The 20,098-nt window shown below is 42.2% G+C and overlaps 1 protein-coding gene across 2 annotated transcripts; it reads left to right on the top strand.

Moving 5' to 3' along the window:
- Positions 1 to 331: 331 nt before the first annotated feature.
- On the top strand, positions 332 to 5,139 carry LOC309515982 (alpha-1,3-mannosyl-glycoprotein 4-beta-N-acetylglucosaminyltransferase C-like). Of its 2 annotated transcripts, none has more exons than XM_082194367.1 (4): positions 332 to 529; positions 1,198 to 1,376; positions 2,453 to 2,591; positions 3,810 to 5,139. In XM_082194367.1, exons 2-4 carry the CDS (start codon positions 1,212 to 1,214, stop codon positions 4,940 to 4,942), a joined length of 1,437 nt encoding a protein of 478 aa, XP_082050493.1. In that variant the 5' UTR covers positions 332 to 529; positions 1,198 to 1,211; the 3' UTR covers positions 4,943 to 5,139. The 2 variants fall into 2 exon arrangements, with proteins under 2 accessions (XP_082050493.1, XP_082050492.1); XM_082194366.1 differs by having other exon boundaries at positions 333 to 529; positions 1,144 to 1,376.
- Positions 5,140 to 20,098: the final 14,959 nt, after the last annotated feature.

The raw sequence follows: 20,098 nt of genomic DNA, 5'->3' as shown, positions 1-20,098 counted from the left end.
AGGGCTGTGGCCTGGGGAGACTCTGAAGGGCTGGTGTTTGTTCCCTGGACCTGCAGTTATTCACCCCTGTATGGGGGGAGGTCCATAGCTCAATAGAAGGCCCTGTGCTTTGCACAATACTGCAGAAATAGGAGTTCTAGAAGTATGTGAGGGAAATAACGTTCCTGTTTAAAAAACAATTGGAATGGAGAAAATATTTGGACAACAGGTATCTCATATAGGTCATAGATAAACTCGTATGAGCTACCTTATCACATGGTGTTGAGGTACAACGGCCCATCCAAAGGCAGTGGTGGGAGAGGATCGTAGGAGAAGGTTCTAGTTCTATTGACTGGCTGACAGGTTCTGTAGCAGTTGGAGGCTTCTGGGAAGAGAGAGAAGGAATTGCAGTTGGGCCCCACCAGACCAGACCAGACCCTGAAGGATGCCACTGACCCAAAGCTTCATAAGGAGGAGAACAATTGTTTTACACCCTCTCTGTTCCTGCACAGTCGTTGCTGCACAAGTACTTAGTGAGCTGAGTCACTCGGTAAGCCCTGTTGTGTTTCCTTAAAAGGACGAACATACTTTACTGTATAAAAAACATTAAGGGGAATTGTAGGGTGGGGGGACGAGGCGCTGGATACCAGCATGCGTGGGGATAGCTGGCTAGTAGAGACTACTTCAGTTCTTCTCTGGTCTTCATAAAACTCAAGCCAGAAAAGAGCTCAGAGGGTTTTAATGCTCATCTTATATTTAAAGTAAGCAGGGTGAGTCACCGAGGTTCATATTCCAAGGTAAGGGATTAAGGAACTCAGCAACATCTCTATGCAAACCTGTTGACAGGAGTTCTTTTTTCTCCTCTGTAACCAGTGTGGATATTCTTTCCAGCAATCTGCAGGAACCCCAATGCAATGTTCTTACATAAGGTCTAAATTTGGCCTAAAATCCTGAGCAGACTTGCACTCCACACCCAAGGGAGAAGCTGATTTTGCAATGTTTCTAAATGATTAGCATTTTTGTGATCATAATATCACTGTATACCCAGATTTAACAAAAAGGAATTTTGTATCACTTTGCTTCTAAAACATTTGCTCAGTGTGAACACATTTTTTAAAAAAATGCGCATATATTGAAACAAAATAATTTTCATTTCCATTTCAGAACCTTTTCTTGCTGTAGCAAGAGTATTAAGACTGGCCGTTTCCATTTAAACAGGCCCTTGGTGGGAAATGGCAATGGTGCACAGGAGCCTGAAGAAGTCACTAGCCTGCTACTGGGGGAACTTTTCTAGGTTATGCTTTTTCTTTGGACTCTCCATTGTATTGTATGCTATTATTTGGAAACAAAGCAAGGAAACATGCAATTGTCCCAAATGGGAAGAATCTGGATTAAAGGTAGGTGACAAAGAGTTATCGGTAGGATTTCCCCATAAGGTTATTTGCACATCACACAACATTTATGTGATGATGCATCTCCAGAGGAGGTGAGGAAAAAGCCCTGAACAGATTTGGCTGGATACTTATGGAAGCACCTTTCCCTGTACAGTGGTACCTCGGGTTACAGACGCTTCAGGTTACAGACGCTTCAGGTTACAGACTCTGCTAACCCAAAAATATTACCTTGGGTTAAGAACTTTGCTTCAGGATGAGAACAGAAATTGCATGGCGGCAGCGTGGCAGCAGCAGGGGGCCCCATTAGCTAAAGTGGTACCTCAGGTTAAGAACAGTTTCAGGTTAAGAACGGACCTTCAGAATGAATTAAGTCCTTAACCTGAGATACCACTGTATATTCTTGGCTGAGAACTGAAATTTCTTGAAAGTATATTCAGTGCTCCATCAGTGGAAGTGGTGAATTATGTGGAGATGGGTAAGAAAGTCTTTCCCATGGTGACACCTGGTTATGGAACTCTGTGGACTCCTCCCCTCTTCCTGAGCACTTGCCCTCAGCTGATATGCCAAGTTCAATGTGATATTATTGATTATCAAAGTCCTTGCATGCCGTACATTCTGGTTACCTGACAGTCTATTCCTTCCCAAGTCCTTGGACAATAAGCTAAGCCCTGTGGAAAGCTAATAGCTGTGTCTGCAATGTGTGTGTACATCAAATTACGGGATGCATTACTAGTTCATCTGCATGGGCATATATGGATTCAGCCCATTGTTCAGAACTATACCATTTATTTCTATATTTTATTATAGTGCTACCAGAGTGCATGGAGCTTTGTAATTTGCAAGAGAACATAACCCTGCCTTCAGGGGTTTAATATCTAAAATGCAAGACAGGGTAAAGCAGATGAAGGAATGCTGCATATTGGGCTTAGTTGCAGAATTTCTGAGGAATGGGACATGCCATCTTGTAGGGTATAGAATTCTGCATAATAATATAACATAGGATTCACACAGTGATGGAGTTATAAGAAAGGAAGCCTCACAGCTGATATAAAAAACAGTCTACTGTTGTTATATTTAAGGATACAGATAGAATGGAGACAATCAACTCAGAAAATATTATATTGAAGAACAATCCAGATTTCAATGTAATGGAAAGTGCTACAGGTCCCTTACCTATTCAGTATAAATATCTCTTGGGATCACCTCCTTCAGTAAAGAGTAAGTAACTATGAGGGGAATTGAAACCTTAATGGTTTGTGGAGGGAAATAATGTAAAAATAAATAACTTTCCCATCATCCACCTGGTAAAAAGGTAAAGGGACCCCTGACCATTAGGTCCAGTCATGGACGACTCTGAGATTGCGGCGCTCATCTCACTGTTAGCCCTGAACACACTGTATATCAGGGGTGGCTTACCAGCGGTTCTCCAGATGTTGTTAGATTCCAACTCCCTTCAACCCCAGCCAGTGGTCAGGGATCTAAATGGTCAACAGGCCTTTAAGACATAGCTTGTGGTTACTGAAGTATGTTCTAGCAAAGTCAGCAGAAATAAGCCAATCACGCCCATGATCTGCCACACTGAGTTTTCACCCCAGCAACCACCTGTTTGCTTTGGAAAGAGGTAACCATGAGAAAGGCATGTGTTAATTGGTCAGGAGAGGATGAAACGCAGGATCTTGGCGTGCCTCTTATGGACAGGAGGGCTGGTCTTTCACAGTTGCCAGAAGGCTGAGTCGTGAAGGAGTCTCTGCCATGAACTCACAGGCATAACTGTAGACCCAAGGACACTACTGCTCATTTGCAGCAGCCCCAACTACACCCCCAGGACCAGCTTTTTGGGGAGGGGCAGTGGGAAAGAAGACAGCCAGGAAAGGATTGTTGCACAAGCAGAGTTTGACCCATGCTGCTGTAGATTGAGCTTACACTCTCACCTCCATATTCAGTGCTATTTTTCTAGAAAAAGAGGTGCTGGAACTCTCAGTGAATGCCTCTCTTGTTCTCTTAGAATGGCAATGGTGCCCACCTAAGAGGTGCAGGAACTGAGTTTCAGTGAGTTCTAGCTGGGAAAAAAGCCCTGCCCATATTGCAGATGGGGAGCTGACATGAATAATAAGAAAGCCACAAGCTTGTTGTTACAGATAGGTAGCCGTGTTGGTCTGCCGTAGTCAAAATAAAAAAATTCCTTCCAGTAGCACCTTAAAGACCAACTAAGTTAGTTCTTGGTATGAGCTTTCGTGTGCATGCATATCTGAAGAAGTGTGCATGCACACGAAAGCTCATACCAAGAACTAACTTAGTTGGTCTTTAAGGTGCTACTGGAAGGAATTTTTTTATTTTGACAAGATTGTTGTGATATTCAAATAATGCACCCGGTGCTTTGAATATACAAAATGCTGTACAAATGCTCAATATTCTTATAGTCTTTACTTGTTCTAGGATTCTTGACCATTGGAATCTCTGCTTTCCACAAAAAGAAGGAACACCTTTTGCTGAAGACCATTGATTCCATTTTCAGTCACTGCCGCCAAGAAGAATTAAATCTGATCACCGTAGTTATATACCTAGCCAATAACGATTCTAAACTGAACGAGGAAAACGCTGAGGAGATGAAGGCTCAGTTTAGTGCGCATGTGAAAGCAGGAAGGCTGCTTGTCATACAAAGCTCTCTAGAAAACTACCCTCCTGTGCACAATCTGAAAGTAGATCTCTGGGGCAAAAACATCAAATATAAATCCAAACAGAACGTAGATTATGCTTATTTAGTTAACTTTTGTGCCAATCTCTCTCAGTACTATTTGATGCTAGAGGATGACACTGCCTGTGCCACTGGTTTTGTGTCCATTATACAAAGCTATGTAAGGACGATGGAGGAATCCTGGACCACAATAGCATTTTCAAGGCTAGGCTACATAGGGAAGCTCTATCATAGCTCTGATCTCACCAAACTAGCTCGGTTTCTCTTGATGTTTTATGATGTTATTCCCGCAGACTGGCTTATGACATATTTTCATAAAACCAAAATGCAAGGAGAAACTATTTTCTATTGGCCTTCTCTCTTCCAGCATGTAGGGAGAATTTCTTCATTTCACGAGCTGGAAGTACAACACACAGATTCAGAGTTTTATGAAGACATTGGAAGTTTGGGCGATGCCCTTACTGCTTCCTGTTTCACAAACATGCAAATATATGGAAATTACATACCGGCCAATGTGTGTCCCCCTGGAAGGGGTGTCTTTTGGGGTATGAATGTGACAGCAGAAAGCTACTTCACCATTGTTTTTGACAACCCAATTATTCCCCAGAAGATTCATATTTACACAGGGTCAGCCGAACATCGCACAGACATTCTTCATAATGGTTTTGTAGAAAAGGGCAGGCTCAAAGTCCACTTAAATGAACGTCAAACATGCCTATCCTTTATACGAATTGGGGATTTTAAGTCTGGATTTTTTGAAATGGAAGATCAGGCTAATAAAGGTGACATTGAATGCCTTCGAATAAAAGCTACAGCTCCACAAAAGCACTGGCTGAGGATAAGGAGAATTAGTATTTGGGTGAAGAAGAGTTAATTTCACATTCTATTATTTAGTGCTCACCACTGCAGAAAGCTATAATGAATCTTGCTAACGATAATTATATAAATCAACATTTCACCTTCTGTTATGGATGGCCCCTTTGTTTCTCTTTAAAATAAAACAAAACAAAACGGTTGAATAGAAAGAAAAAAGCAGTACCTTACATAATAAATTAACATTTTTCCCACCAAGCACTTATGTCTGTGAGTGCTTTTGTACATACGTGGCTTCTTTGTGAAATTCCTTGTCTATGATGTACGTGCATCATATAAATTATCCAAAGACAAGAAACTGGACCATATGATTACAGGACTTTTATAAGATCAGTTTCACTGAAGCTCTGAATTAAAAATGTATGGGAAATTCTCAGGATTTGATTTTGTTTTTTAATAACTATAGTGGGAGTTCTGAACATGCATGACTGGCAAAGACTAAGGCTGCCTTCATAGTGCAGCAGAGTGTGGAACATGTGACTCTACAGGTATTGGACTATGACTCCCAGCATGCCTCACTACTGCCCTTGCTGTCTGGGGCCTGACGGAGTTGGAGTCCCACATCCCTGCAATACACACTTATCTGTGAGAAAGTCTCACAGACCTCAATGGCCTTACTTCTGACTAGACATGGGGAGGATTGCACTTGTATTCCCTGAAGAAGGCTGCAGTGAAAGATTATGATGATTTCAGGGGTTGTTGTTTTTTTGGCTACAGATCTCTGTCTTAACCTTTCTTTAATAGCATACTATTGGGGTTCCATAATTTCTGTGTGCAGATTTTGTTTGTGAAGAGCAAGCAGGAAATCCTTTCACGCAGAGCAAAACTATGTGATTTTCAGCCACCCTCCAAGCTCCAGTGGTGCAGAGCGGAAGGTCAGAACGTTAAGAACTGCGCTGGTCCATCTTGTCTAGTTTTCAGTTCCCAGCAGCGACCAGCCACATGTTTCTGTGTCGATCACAACTGGTGCCATGGCTAGGTCCAAACTATAAGGCTGAGATCCAGAGCCCCTGCAATCTGCCCCACCACCACCTCAAACAACCCCAGAGAGGCAGCAGTAGCAGTAACAATGGCAGAAGTTTGTGTGCTCAGAACCAAAGGAGGAAAAAAAAAAAAACCATGCCCCTCAATACCAGAATAAAGTTCTAACTGGAAGTCCACAGCTGTCTTGGTGTGCAGGAAAGTCCTTGGAGTCAGAGTCAGAAAGACAAACCAGTTCACCTTCAAGCACCAGTGTCTTTCTGGTGCCCCATTCCTCCTCACCCTCTCCCTCTCAAATCTCTCCCCCCCCTTCCCCAGGTTTTCTCCCCATAATAAATAAATCCCACCGGCTTTGCTCAGTGCCTTAGTGACTCTGTGACTCTGGTCTGCATGGAACTCAGGGCTTCCTTCTGTGGCTATGGAAGGGGGTCAGTTACATTACCATCGCAATGGTGGTACCAAGCTAGAGAACAGCAGCTTCAAGCTGGTGATGGTAGCAGCCATAGATGGGAAGACCCCTTGCTCTCAATGCTCTCAATTGTGACATGCCCTCTGAGCATGGTACCCAGCCATGCTCATGACAGTGTGGGTGAGCATGTAAGATGCAGAAACCACAGAATGAAAGATGCCTTGTACTCAACCTTAGTTTCCCCATTCTCCAATTTTGGATTTTCCTCTTAACACACACACACTCATTTTCCCCCTCCACTATGAGCCACTAGAGGGCAGCAAGTCCACACCGGTTGCCTTTCCCCAATTGACCTCTTCCCCCCACCCTTTTACTGTAAGAGTTGCATCCTGGGATAACTTAATTTTTTATGTGGCATTCAAAACTATTAACAATAATACAAAGTTGACAAAAATGGGGGGCAGGGGATGAATTATACTCAATATGCTTGGTAGAACGAACTTGTTCACTCTCAAGTGTGATATTTTGGATGATAACATGCCAGACAAATCCCTGATAGGATATTAATTAGCAGCCCTAGGAAGAATATTAGAGGAACTAACCTAACAGCCTGGTATAAAAGAATTGGCAGATCCCCTAGTGGAGACGACTTGCAGGTAAACCAAGAATATGTAGGGGGTGTGTGAGGGGGACCACAAAGATGCATTTGTGTGAGATTGATGGAGTTTTATTTTTAATATAAATATTTCAGAGAACAAAAGGGGAGCCTCTTTTCTTTTTAATTCAGCTATTGACTACCCTGAATTTGTTGGAAAGACTTTTGCAAGGTCTACACATGGGTACCTCTTAGTTTCTTCTGTTTTATGGGTTATGTACTGCTGTTCTCTTTTTTTAATGTCCTGAGTGGAAATGCTCTCATGTAACCTATGAAAATAAAAGGGTTGGGTTTTTTTAACAAACAAACAAAACAAAACTAGTATATTATTGAAGCTTCTAAGATACTAAAACACAAAACAGACGGTCATAGATGGATTTTTGACAATGCAGATAGTAAGGGAAATTTGGAATCCACAGACCTGCCAAGCCAGCAGCTTCTTGAATCAAATTTGCCAACTAGCAGCTTTTAAAAGAGCATGACTTTGTGGCAACCAGCCTGTTCCTCAACTTCCCCTTCAGCACTGAGCTCTGGCTCCTACTTTCCAGCCTTCAAGCTGCTCCTTTGATGTTCCTGGTAAAGAGCACTGATGAAGGGAAGTGCATGGTGCACATATCATCATCATCATCATCATCACCACCACCACCACCATCATCATCATTAATTTGCCAATGGCCTTCTAAACCACTGTCTCTAGGCAATTTACATATGAGATAATTAAAAACAGCTAGAAACACTGCAACAACTTTAAAACAAGTGAAAAGCCTCTCATCTACTCTCAAGCTCAGTAAGTGCTGCAAAGCTACTCTTTACATTTGCTGCAGCAGCAGCCTGAACCCCAGCCTTTGTCAGGGTTCATTCTGACTCATTTTCTCCTTGAATAAGAACAAGCACGAAGGAGGTTCCCAGCCTGCTCACAGATGCTTATAATATTAGTGGAAACAGTTGGTAACCGCCTTCAATTTTAACCTGAAGATTGCCATTTGTCCAGTTTTAATTTTAATTTGTTTGAATTAATTGTGGGCTGTATCTTAATTTATTGATCAGTTGTTTTTATGCATTGTCTTACTTGTATGATGTTAGCCACTCTGAGCCTGGCTTTGGCTGGGGAGGGTGGGATATAAATAAATTTATTATTATTATTATTATTATTATTATTATTATTATTATTATTCCTTACCTAAATGAAAAAAGGGCAAGGGGCACCTGCAACACAGTGGGGCAATGCAGACTCCTCCCTCCAACACTCAGTCAGCATTCAGTGGCCACCGACATGACTTGGTTCTCACTGGTCTGCTTTAATGAGATTCCCCCTCAGACCATGCGGGCCTATGATCCCTGAGAAGTCATCCCAGAGGTCATCAAGAACCTCTCTCTCTCCAAAGTCAGGGGTCCAACCTTAGAGAGGGTGAGTGTGTTTGGCGTAGGCTTGGGGAAGGCATCAATCCAAAGGATCCATACCCTTCCCAGTAGTACCACTTGGAGAAAACTATGCCAGCCCAGGAGCTGGCGTAATTTGTTTTTCATTTGTAAAATAAAAATGAATGGGAAAGGATGAAGGTGTGCAAGAGAGTTGCTCCACTCTTCTGATTGTTGTCATGAGACTGTTTGACCACCTTCAGGTCCCCCTTCCCCTTCCCCACTTTAGAATTGCAGACTTGAAAGGTGGGCTTGCTAAAGTTGGTTTGTATCTTTTCAAACTTGGGGCTTCCCTGAGCCTGTTGATATCCTGTGCCAGAAAGTGCTGTTTTAGTTACGGAAGGACTGGCGCTGAGAGAATTGGGATCCCTGTTTGTCCAGGTGTGCTAAAGCTTGGTACAATTCCCAAATGATGGGGTGAGATGCCTTGGAAGGATTGGGGGCTTTTGCAAGAGCTCTACAAGGCAGGAACAAGTCAAAGCAGAACCCCCTGAGCACCCTGTGGCCTCTGACCCAGGCATTAAGAAGAAATAGAAATTCTGCAGATAAAGGTCTGTGAAAAGTGAAATGATGCCTCAAAGCTTAACCTTTAAGGCTGTGGTGTGGAGAAAGTGGGAGAGGCAGCAGCTTCACAAAATCAAAACGTCTAGAAAAATGCCCAGATCAGGAGGGTGGAGGCAACTGATAGGTCTAATTTGCAATCAAAGGGAGCTTCACCAGTGCTCACCAATCCCATGGCTTGGGATGCAGATGCTATTCCGCAAGGGCAAAGCATTTGTCTTCTCAAAGTTCAAGGGAAATGGCAGAGTGGGGAAGGAGATTTCAGTGGGACAGCTCCTTTGTTACTAATACATCAAGCTTGTAGGAAGCTTGCAGAACAGCTCACGGACCTTTTTGTCTGCTGTTTAGCAGGTTTCTTACCTAAGGGTATTTCTCTTGTGTGTGTGCTGCTCTCCTACAAAATATCCACAAAATAACAGGAAAGATTAAGTGATTTTATTTTTAGCCACTCCAGAAACGTAAAGCCTGTTCTTGCAAGAAAACCACCTTCTGAAATTTGACCAAACTTATTTTATCAGAAGGGGCAATTTTACCTGCAAATTCTACAAAAAAGAGTTAGCAGTGGTTCCTTTCAGGTGTATGTGCACGCACAGGTAGACCTATATCCCTTTAGTTTGGCAGGCTTTATCCAATCATGAGTGGCTACCATGCCTGCAAATTTCATCACTTCTTTCAAAAGGGGTGGGGTCTTTTGTTTAAAATTTCACAATAGTGAATGGGGAGATGTTAAACAAAGCCGATTCAGTCAGATGTGTCAAGCTGGGCGACCTACAAAGAAGCTTGGATGGAGGTGAGCTATTTTACAAAGCACCTATTCTGGATCCAAGCCAAATATTGTGGTCGGTGTTACCTATTAATATAAAATCATTGTCAGCTGGAACCTCCAAATTTATTAAGAACTGGTTCCTACACTATATATTGGCATGCATTATTTCTTTAGGAAAATAATACATTTCATTGATGAAGCACACCAATGAGCCATCTAGTCCAATATCCAACCTCCAACAGTGGGCAGCCATATTTTTGGTGAGTCTCACTGGAACACTATAACATAACAGCCATTTTCTTCTCCCTGTACCCTTCTCCCTAGCTCATCTTCCTCAAAAGATCTGAATACAACCAACTGATCATTCTACTAATACTAATTCCAAATAAATGGGATAGTGAGATTTATTCTAGGTGGGACAGGAATGGTCAGGTGTATATGTGTAGGGTTTCATTGATACTGAATAGCCATCTTTGATAACAGTAGCTGACACAACTCATTTCACGGCAGTAGCTGTCAATCACAAACAGTGGGGCATTTAGGAGAGTCAGAGAGGACTTGTTACCTCAGTGCTCTATATCAACCAACCCAGAGGGACATGGCTATGGGCATGGTGCAAGAGCAATTTGTGAGAAACGTAGCTTGCTTCAACCCAGCAGCAGAACAACGGCTGAACTTTGACTCAAGAAGCGTGTTTCCGTTTTATTGTCATATCATTCGGAGTCAGGGAGAAGCACTTGTTCTCCAGCCCCTGGGTGGGTGGGGATTGAACTTTCAAAGCATCTACATCTATGTTACATCCTACATGCTCTTTATCTGTGAGGAGGATATGTTTATACCAGTACTGTGCCCCCATTGCTTTGAAAATGTATCCTTTTAATACAGGAACAGAAGGGCTAAATTAAAAGCAAAGTGTCTCTTGCCGAATGCCAGAGGCTCTGGAAAATGTGCATTCAGCAATTTATAAAATTATCTCCCTTCAAAAGAAATTTCCAGCCCCGGCTGAAAAGGAAGAGACAGCCAAGTAATGCTAATGGGAGTCTGCTTAAGTGCCTGCCACTCCTGCATGCATAAATGTGCAGTTCAGCTTCCTCACTCAGGCGTTGTCTTCCTTCCTTAGTTTTCTCACAGGGATCCAAAGCCTTGTTTCAAATACACCAGGCTTCCTGTCAACCAGATCAGACATACGGCCCTAATGGTTTGATCCTATGAACCTCTGCTTAGACATTGACTCACAGGTTCAACACTGTCCCAGTGTAAGAGAGCAACTGGCCTCCCCATTTTGGCCCAGGGCCCAGATATAGGCCACATATTAGCATGGCAGCACTCTTCTTTTTTCCCCTATATCGCACAGCTAAGAGTAAGAGTTGGGCACAGGGAATAGATGGATGCAGGCCATAGCCTTGGCACTGAGGACATCTTCACATGGCCCATTCCCTAGGTGTAAAGGAATGTTAAAGTGAAACAAAGCAGACTACCTCAACCTTATTAGCAAACTGGGATGCAGGGTTCAGAAGACCATTGTTTGCACTGGCGCAACAAAAAAAAAAGTCAAATGATTAGATTTCCCCCTTCAAATGCACCAGGAAATACATGGTGAACATGCTGTGGAAAGACAGGCATTGATCCTTCCTATAACATGTAAAGATGGTAATCAGATGCTGTTGGACATCATCTCCCATCATCCATGACCACTGGGAGATGGAGTCCAGCAACATCTGAATAGCCACAGGCTGCCCATCTCTGCCTTAGACATTCTGTCCACCTTTTTCACAGCCAGTGCACACTTAAAATTTCCCTTGCTTTGACATGGGAATAATATGTATTTCTCTTTCCCCACCCTTGGTGGGAAATCCAATTAATGTATCCTCTTTTTACAAGCAATTAGAACACAGTGATCATCCTTCCGTAAATATTACTATTAATTACTAGGCAGAGAAAAGGTCTGAGGAACCTAAGCTGGTTCTGCTTCTTTGATCTACTCCCTTGGTGGTGGTTCTCTGTCTTTCCATGATTCACTAAGCCTTCTGGCAAACAGTTCGCAAGAGTGTGTAGCTCTTCTCGCTGCTACAATTTTGCGCTCTCATTCTTTGCGGCTACCTCTGTCGTCATCCAGTCTGCCGGTCCTGGAGCTTGAGTTCCAAGTCTGCTTGGAAAACAGAGAAGCAACTCTTTCCCATGGCGCACTCTGTGACGCAAATCCAAGGCAACAGAAGAACAGGTCTTTTCTGCGGTGGCTCCTCGTTTTTGGAATGCTCTCCTCAGGGAGGCTCATCTGGCGCCTTCGTTACATATCTTTAGGCATCAGATGAAAACCTTTCTCTACATGCAGGCCTTTGGCTGCTCAAACCTTTTAAATGTCTTTGTGGGAGGGGGTTATTGGTGTGCCTTTGCTTTCGTCTGCATTTTGTGTTCACATTTTGTATTTTTGTTGTGAACTGCCCTGTAATCTTTGGCTGAAGGGCAGTATGCAGAGTTTAACAACAACAACAAACCGTGGAAAAGTCAAGCAGGTGGAGGCCTTGTTGAATGCCACCCTCTTGCTCACTGGGGGAAAGGCGTACAAGGATGGAGATATTTCACAGGGGCTCTAGAGATGTTAACACAGGAGTATGGTGGCACCAAGACTAGGGACTGGGAGGATGCAGAAATCAAGAAGTTAAGGGATGAAAGAGGAAGGCCAGGAGGGGACAAAAATAAAGAAGCTAAATGGTGGAAAATAAAGGGTTTTATTCCTTGGTATTGGGCACAGAATTATAGCCTGAGAGAGTCAATGACTATCACACCAAACCACTTAACACAGTTGCATAGGTGAAGCTTTTTTGAATATTACAAGATATAGCCTCTTATTGTCATGAAATATTGTTAACAATCAGAATCTCAATTTCCTTCCAACTCCTCACCAGAAGGCATACACATATATATAGTACTTAGCTAATAACGGAAGAATAAGTCTTGTGAATATATTATTAGATGTGAATTCCTCCAAGGGGAGAGAGCCTTGAAAACTGTGCCATATAGCTCAAAGCAACAGCAGCCCCAGCTGAACCCTATGGCAAGGGCCCAAAAATCTCTGCAATTTAAACCTTTAGTCATGAAAGAGCAATTGTTTATGAAATTTTCAATAAAGCCTTTGTTGCAAATGCTGGCTGTGATAAATTAATGATCCCCAGCACCCATTCCAGCTAGATTCAGTCTTCCCTCCTCATGTTTTCCTCTCTTGTTTGTTTTGTTTTGTATAGCTAGCAGAAGGGAAACCAAATTTTCACCTTTTGAAACTTTTCACATTCATTCATGTTCCAATTTGGAATAATGTGCTGAAGGTTGCAGTGTGTTGTCTAATAATATGTAAATATTCATTCACAGTAACACACACTGTGGTACTGTGTGCTGCACAATGGACCATGGTGTTGCTTTCATAATGTATCCTATTTGACAGAGAAACCAGATTTGCCTCACCCATCATGAAATTCATCTGTAAAACTGCAACAGAAAACTGGCCTGCTATTGCTGACCTGACCTGTGTTCCATCCTGATGAGACAAGTCCAGCAGCAGCAGCAGTTGCTCACAGAATGAGGGGCAAATGATTCTTGCCAATTCCCCCTTCCCCTTGCACAAATTCTCAGGATTTTCCAGAACAGCCTCCAAATCTTTCCAGTAGATTTTTAGGGCACTTGAAAAACAGATTTTGGGAACTCTGTCCACAGTATGTCTTCATCCAATCTTCCCAGTCTCATTTTCCAGTGTATATTCAATTCACAAAATATGAGTGATTATGATGTACAGTTGCTGAAAGCCCAGCAAAAGTCTGGTCAGTTCAACCATATTCATATGTATGTCAGTTGTAATCATGTTCACAAACATCAATATATTTTCTGTCATGGATAAATTTCCTTTTATATCCACAAAGGACGTAGATTTCTAGGAAACCTAATCCTGTTCACAAATGGGAACTGTACTGTATTGTACTGGAGTAGCATACATCCTGCGATTTTCAAGCTTTAGCAAACATTCAAGAAATTACACCGATCTTGCATGCAGTTGTTATCTCAGCAACCCCACCACCACCACACACCTGCATTTCAGCCTTTCTCCAGTTTCTGGATGCAGCAGAACATCAACTGGATGATATTTGGATAACCATGTCACCCTGCAGGCCTGAAAACCTTGTAAGTTATCTTACAACAAGTATCTGTGAACTTACAACCAATTGCAGGATTGCTTTCCTTTCTGCTGCCTTGGATTTGGACAATTAGGCTTTTTATTCTCTGTCTTTCAGAGCTGTACTAGCCCTCCCCCCACCCCCTAAAATAAGCTACAGTCTATAAGCTTGTGATCCCGTGCAAGTTGGAGGTGTGTGCCAAAAGCTATGCCAAGGTTGATATTGAGCCTCAGTTGCCGAAGCAATTATACCTGGGATATGAAGTTGCTGTATTATGTTGCCTGCCTGAAAAGAACCTTTGGATTTGTAGCTTCCAACAATCGAGCCTTTGGGCTGCATCCAAGCCCAGCTGAGGTCAACAAGGAGGATGCAGACATTAAGAGAACATATGCAAACGTACATATATGATAAATCAGTATTAACACTGCACAACTGTTGCATTCTCCTATCCTTGAAACTTGGAGGGGCAGGAAGGTACCACCTGCAGGAATTTAATATACAAAATGCTGACAGCACATTAGGCTGCAAGAGTATCATGCCATGTGGAAGCAACCTCTGGCAACATGCCCTCCGAACCTGAGAATATTAGCTTTCCTTTTCTTTCTTCGCTCTTCCTAATTCTTCTAGCTTTGGCTGGTATCCAAGAGTGTTGTGGCCTGTCCTGAATTCTACACGCAATATACCTGTTCAATGAATGAGCACTATTGATGGTGGGTGATGGCCTTAGAAACCCCAATTCTGGGTTGCTTTACTTTGAAATCTAGGAACTGCAGGCAGTAAAAGTATAATGAACTGAATTATTTTTTTAATGGTCCATTATTGAACCAAAAACTTACATTATGCATAATGTGAATGTGCATTTCTTTTGGAGTCAATGAAAAAATTGAACTGAATTGGACCCAACCAATTCAGTTTTCATTGGTTCTGAAACACACGCAGAGATGGAATGTATGGGTCAGTCCAGGGGTCTCATTCATACTTACCTGTTCCTTGTTTCATTCAAGAGTAGGAGTTTACTTTACTCCACTGGTGGTCTGTGGCATATCCATTATTTTTCTTGTGTTTTTGTCGCTTCTTTATTTCTTATATTTTGTTTTATTGTATTACAATTTTAATTTCATAGAATTTCAAGTTGTAATTACAATAAAATACAATGTAATGAAAGCAGCAATAAATTACAATTAAAAACCATACAGCATCTGGCACAGTGGATTCCAATTGCTATTAGAGGCAGAAAAATCATTGCATGCCACAGACCAAGTGGTTTATGGGGCAGGGGAGTTTGGGAACCATTGCCCTATACTCAACATCTTCTGGAGCTATGGATTGGTGTTTGGCTTGTTTCAGTAGGTTCTCCCCACAACTCCTTGCTAGTTTTGTTTTCAAGTTACGAAAAACAGCACTATATTCATATCGCATGCACCTCAATGGCATCATGAAAATATCCTTAGCTGTAGAAGCCATATTGCTCCCAGCAAGCAAGACACGCAAATCAAGTGAGACCAACAATGTCTTAATTTATACCAACTAGTACTGAAAATCCAGACTCTAGGCTTTCCAAGCATACACAAACCTTCCTCGGGCAAATTGTTCTGGCAAAGGGGCAAGAAGAAACACAAACCTGCTGCTTCCATTCAGAGATAAGGTATCATCTGGTGAATCATGTCCACAGATGTTCTCAGTCCCAAGATGGAGGGCAGGTTTTCTTTAATGACTTAGTTATTAATTCATGGAAACATCAGAGGAGACGCTGAAGCAGTTGCAAACCAACCAAATGTCCTCTGACACTAAAAAGACAGTGAAGAATGTGTGCTCCTTTTAGCTTTTTATTTATTTAAAAAAAGCAGTCTATCTTTCCTATATCAGTCAGGAAATGGCCATTGTAAAAGTTAACCTGTAAACTTCAAGTCATGAACACAGCAAAATCTTTCAAAATAGACTTGCAGTTCCCCTCTTAATCCACACATCCCTGTTCCATCCATGGCAGAAAACACTGTCCGAGGATGGAGGGACCAATTTGGGCCAGAGTGAACCTTCTGTGGGTCACCTTGTCATTTAGGCAGGATCCCCCACCTGCTAATCATCAGATACCATATGATGTCAAGTGCAGGAAAGGTAAAGCTGTGGTTGCAAAGAAGCAATGGGGGAGCACACCCCAGATTGTCCCTTTGCAGCTGTGGCTTTACCTTCAACACTTGTTGGAATCTGGTGCCTTGTCCTGCTGCACTCAGCATGGATCAGATACATTTGGGAGTGGTCAGGAGCTGCTAAATGTATCAGATCCTTCTATTATTTGATTATTGACATAAACCTCCAAAATGTATATGGTATAGTTAAGTTTTTACCTCTATCTTCCGTATATTTTATTTTATTGCTATGGCTAGTGGCTGATGCAAATTTCTGATCTATTTAATCCTTGGCAAAAAGTAGGGTGGCTGGGGAAACCTAGCCAGATGGGAGAGGTATAAATAATAAATTATTTATTATTATTATTATTATTATTATTATTATTATTATTATTATTATTATTGGTCTGTAATTTCCACCCTGAAGCAGTATCTGGGTGGAAATCACCAAAATGTTTGGGAAAATCTGGACCTATGGCAATCCATGTTGGCAGTGTCGTTTTTGGTGATTTCTGTTAAAAATAGCTCCTCCTCCTCCTCTCTTTTTAAATGCTTTTATTAACTTACTATACTAACACCAACACAGACATCACTCACAAGACAAGAATACAAAAAAATATAACTACACATATAGAACAAATGATACACATACATTCCTATTTCAATTCTTATTCATTTCTATTTGACTTCCTTACCCCTCAAAGTGGGTCTGGTTGTATACTTAATAAACTGTTTCTTTCTCAGTTCTTCTTCTCTATTTTTCCTCTATATCTTACATTTTTACACTATATCTTATTTTGTGAAAATTAGTCCAGACAAGTCCAAGTATTAATTTGAGGGCACTGCTTTTTCATGTATTGACTATATTTTCCCCATTCTTTTTGAAATTTTTGTTTGGATTGGTCTCTAATTGCCTGTGTCAGTTTAGCCAATTCTAAATAATCAAATAACTTATCTTGCCATTCTTTTTTTGTTGGGATTGTTTCATTTTTCCAATTTTTGGCAATTAGGATTTTTGCTGCTTCTGTCGCATAAAGAAAGATTCTCTTATTTTCCTTTGCAATATCTGGTTCTAATATTCCCAGTAAAAAGGCTTCTTCTTTTGTGAATTTGGGCCAAAGTAAAAAAACTAAGAAAAAGCTCAACTTTTCTGTCTGGATTTTCACTGTTTGAAATATGGCAAAGGAGCACGACAAAGCAAGGTGCCAAATTTGAAGAATGACAGATTCAAACCAGGACTGCAAAAGGTGGCTTTAATTCAGTGTTGTTTGCTGTCTCATCTTTACCTGTCGTAAAGGTGACATTTTTTGACAGTATGCAATGGAACAGGTGGCCATGACTTGGCTGAAACAACCTTGTGAGCCAAATGTGGAGAGAGGCCTGGTGGTCAATGAGGTTTGTGGGTCCAAGGCTGTCCACTATTCAAAATAGGACCACTTGTTTGGTTAGGGATGAGGGTGGCGTTGTGGTCTAAACCACTGAGCCTAGGGCTTGCCGAACAGAAGGTTGGCAGTTCGAATCCCCGCAATGGGGTTAGCTCCCGTTACTTGGTCCCTGCTCCTGCCAAGCTAGCAGTTCGAAAGCACATCAAAGTGCAAGTAGATAAATAGGTACCACTCTGGCAGGAAGGTAAACGGTGTTTCCGTGCACTGCTCTGGTTTCACCAGAAGCTGCTTAGTCGTGCTGGCCACATGACCCAGAAGCTGTGTGCGGACAAACGCCAGCTCCCTCAGCCAGTAAAGCAAGATGAGCGCCGCAACCCCAGAGTCGACCACGACTAGACCTAATGGTCAGGGGTCCTTTACCTTTACTTGTTTGGTTATCTCGATGCCTGGGTTTGCCCTCCAGATACGTCATTCAAACAAAACTGGTTTGCATCATATGGTGCATCATATGGAAACTGAAAGTGAATTGCAAAAACTAGCATCTGCAAAGAATTAGGACATAATGCTAGTGCGACTTCTCCAGATTGCCAGAGCAGCCAATAGTTATCAACCTGATTAGCTAAACTTGTACCTTCCAGCTCTTTGAAAAGAAATTCTTTCCCATTTGCAAAATATAGGACAAAGCCCAAGTGGGGAAATGTCTCATTGTGCTCTTCCACACAACCATGGACTGAGAAGTTAGTGTTTCATGATTTGCATCCCAACGAAGAGTGGCAGATTTCCCGAGGCAACCTGGGTTGGTCGTTCTCTTTTATGCTTTCAGGAACAAATAGGTGCGAGAGAAACGAAACATCTGCGAGAGAATATGTATGGTCAAGTAGCCTCTTCCCTATTCATGCCTCTCAAATCCCAGGCAGGTTCTTGAAGAGCCTGTTGCGGATCCTGATTAATGGCCTTATTGTGCCTTCAGCTGCACCACTGCTTGTCTCGCCATAAGGAAAACAACAAGTGCAAAGTGTCCACGGCAAAGCCTCGTAAAATAAGATTAACAGGAGCCCAGGGAGGGACGCAGAACAAATGGCGCTGCTGTTCAGGAAAGGAACAAAGAGCAGCTTCATTTCAAAGGGGTGGATTGAAGCTCAGCTGCAGCTCACCTTGGCTCAGCTGCCATCGGCAGCATTCTATTTCCTGCAAACAAACTGGATATTAATAAGAAAATTGCACACTTAAAAACCCTTACTTGTTTGCTTGCAGGTGATCATATTCAGCACTGAAAGGAGGGTTTTTAATAACGTTTAAGAAACCAGGCCACAGACTGGTAATAATGTATGGACTGATTTCAGTGGGACTCAACAGCAGAATCCTATGCACATCTACTCAGAAGTGAATCCTACAGAGTTTGGTAAGACTTGCTTCCAGGCCGGGGTGTATTCATATGCAGCAGGTGGGGAGGAGAATCCCCTGTCCTCTGTGGACCACTTACCTGACAATCACCTGACATCACCAAGACTTAAAAGGAAATAATCAGCAGCACATACTCCTGGTTCTTTCCTTTCTTCCTTTGCATCCCCGGCTTGAAATCTTTTGTTTGACACCACCCAGAGTGGCTGGGAAAATAATTATTATTATTAATTTCATTTCCCCAGCATTTTCAGAGTATATGGTAGAAGAGATGTACATGGAAGATTATTGTTTGCTGTTCAGAATACTGTGGTTATGAGTCTTCGGCGATCAGAAGAACAGGAAAAAAGTTCATTTTGAACAATACTTACCTGGTCTTGGATGATTGTTGGTTAGAATTAAAGAGCTGGAAGGATCATCCAACCCCCTGAAATGCAGGAATCTCAAGTAATATATCCATGACAGACGACCATCCAACCTCTGCTTAAAAACCTCCAAGGAAGGAGAGTCCACGACCTTCTGAAGCAGTCCAGTCAAACAGCTCTTACCGTCATAAAGTTCTTCTGGACATTTAGTCGGAATCTTCTGTCTTCTGACTTGAATCAAGGAATGTTACAAATATTTTGATGTGGTGGATCCAGTAACTGTATCACAAAGTGAACGTTACCTTCTGGAAAAAATGTCTTCGTATGAAATGAAAAATTGTTATTATTATTTAGCATTTCATTCAGGATGCCATGATTCAGGCAGGCAAGTGTAACTTTTCTTCCTACTCTGTTTCTTTTAAACATGCAGGTGCTTCAGCACAAAATTGAACACCCATGATGGTGTTCAACTTGGAAGGAAGAGCAGTCCTCTCCTCACTGAGGAAGCGACAGCTGTTCCACATATTAGCCGGTGCGCCACTGCCCCCTGCTGGAAGAGAGGACTCCTACTTCTCCACACAGCACATAGTCAAACTATGGAACTTGCTCCTCCAGGAGGCAGTGATGGCCACCAACTTGAAAGGCTTTAAGAGGATGGGTCAAATTAATGGAGGAGAGGGCTATCAATGGCTCCTAGCCATGGTAGCTATGCTCTACCTCCACAGTTGGAAGCAGCAATGCTTCCAAATACCAGTTTCTGGAAACCATGGGAGTGCAGAATGCTCTTGTGCTCCTGTATTGCTCTCTGGTTTCCCACAAGCATCTGATTGGCTACTGTGAGAACAGGAGGCTGGACTAGATGGGCCACAGGCCTGATTCACCAGACTATCATTATGTTCTTAACTCCCTAACAGAAGCTTATAAAT

This window comes from Podarcis vaucheri (assembly GCF_965113315.1).
Source record: "Podarcis vaucheri genome assembly, chromosome: 1".
Classification (NCBI taxonomy): Eukaryota; Metazoa; Chordata; class Lepidosauria; order Squamata; family Lacertidae; genus Podarcis; species Podarcis vaucheri.
This window is presented reverse-complemented; position numbering and strand designations above follow the sequence as displayed.

Bases quoted from the DNA above. Each gene is read 5' to 3' on its own strand.
- LOC309515982 (XM_082194367.1), top strand. From the start codon at position 1,212: ATGGCAATGGTGCACAGGAGCCTGAAGAAGTCACTAGCCTGCTACTGG. The intron at 1,377-2,452 runs GTAGGTGACAAA...GTTATATTTAAG, and splicing joins GGGAAGAATCTGGATTAAAG to GATACAGATAGAATGGAGAC. The intron at 2,592-3,809 runs GTAAGTAACTAT...TACTTGTTCTAG, and splicing joins ATCACCTCCTTCAGTAAAGA to GATTCTTGACCATTGGAATC.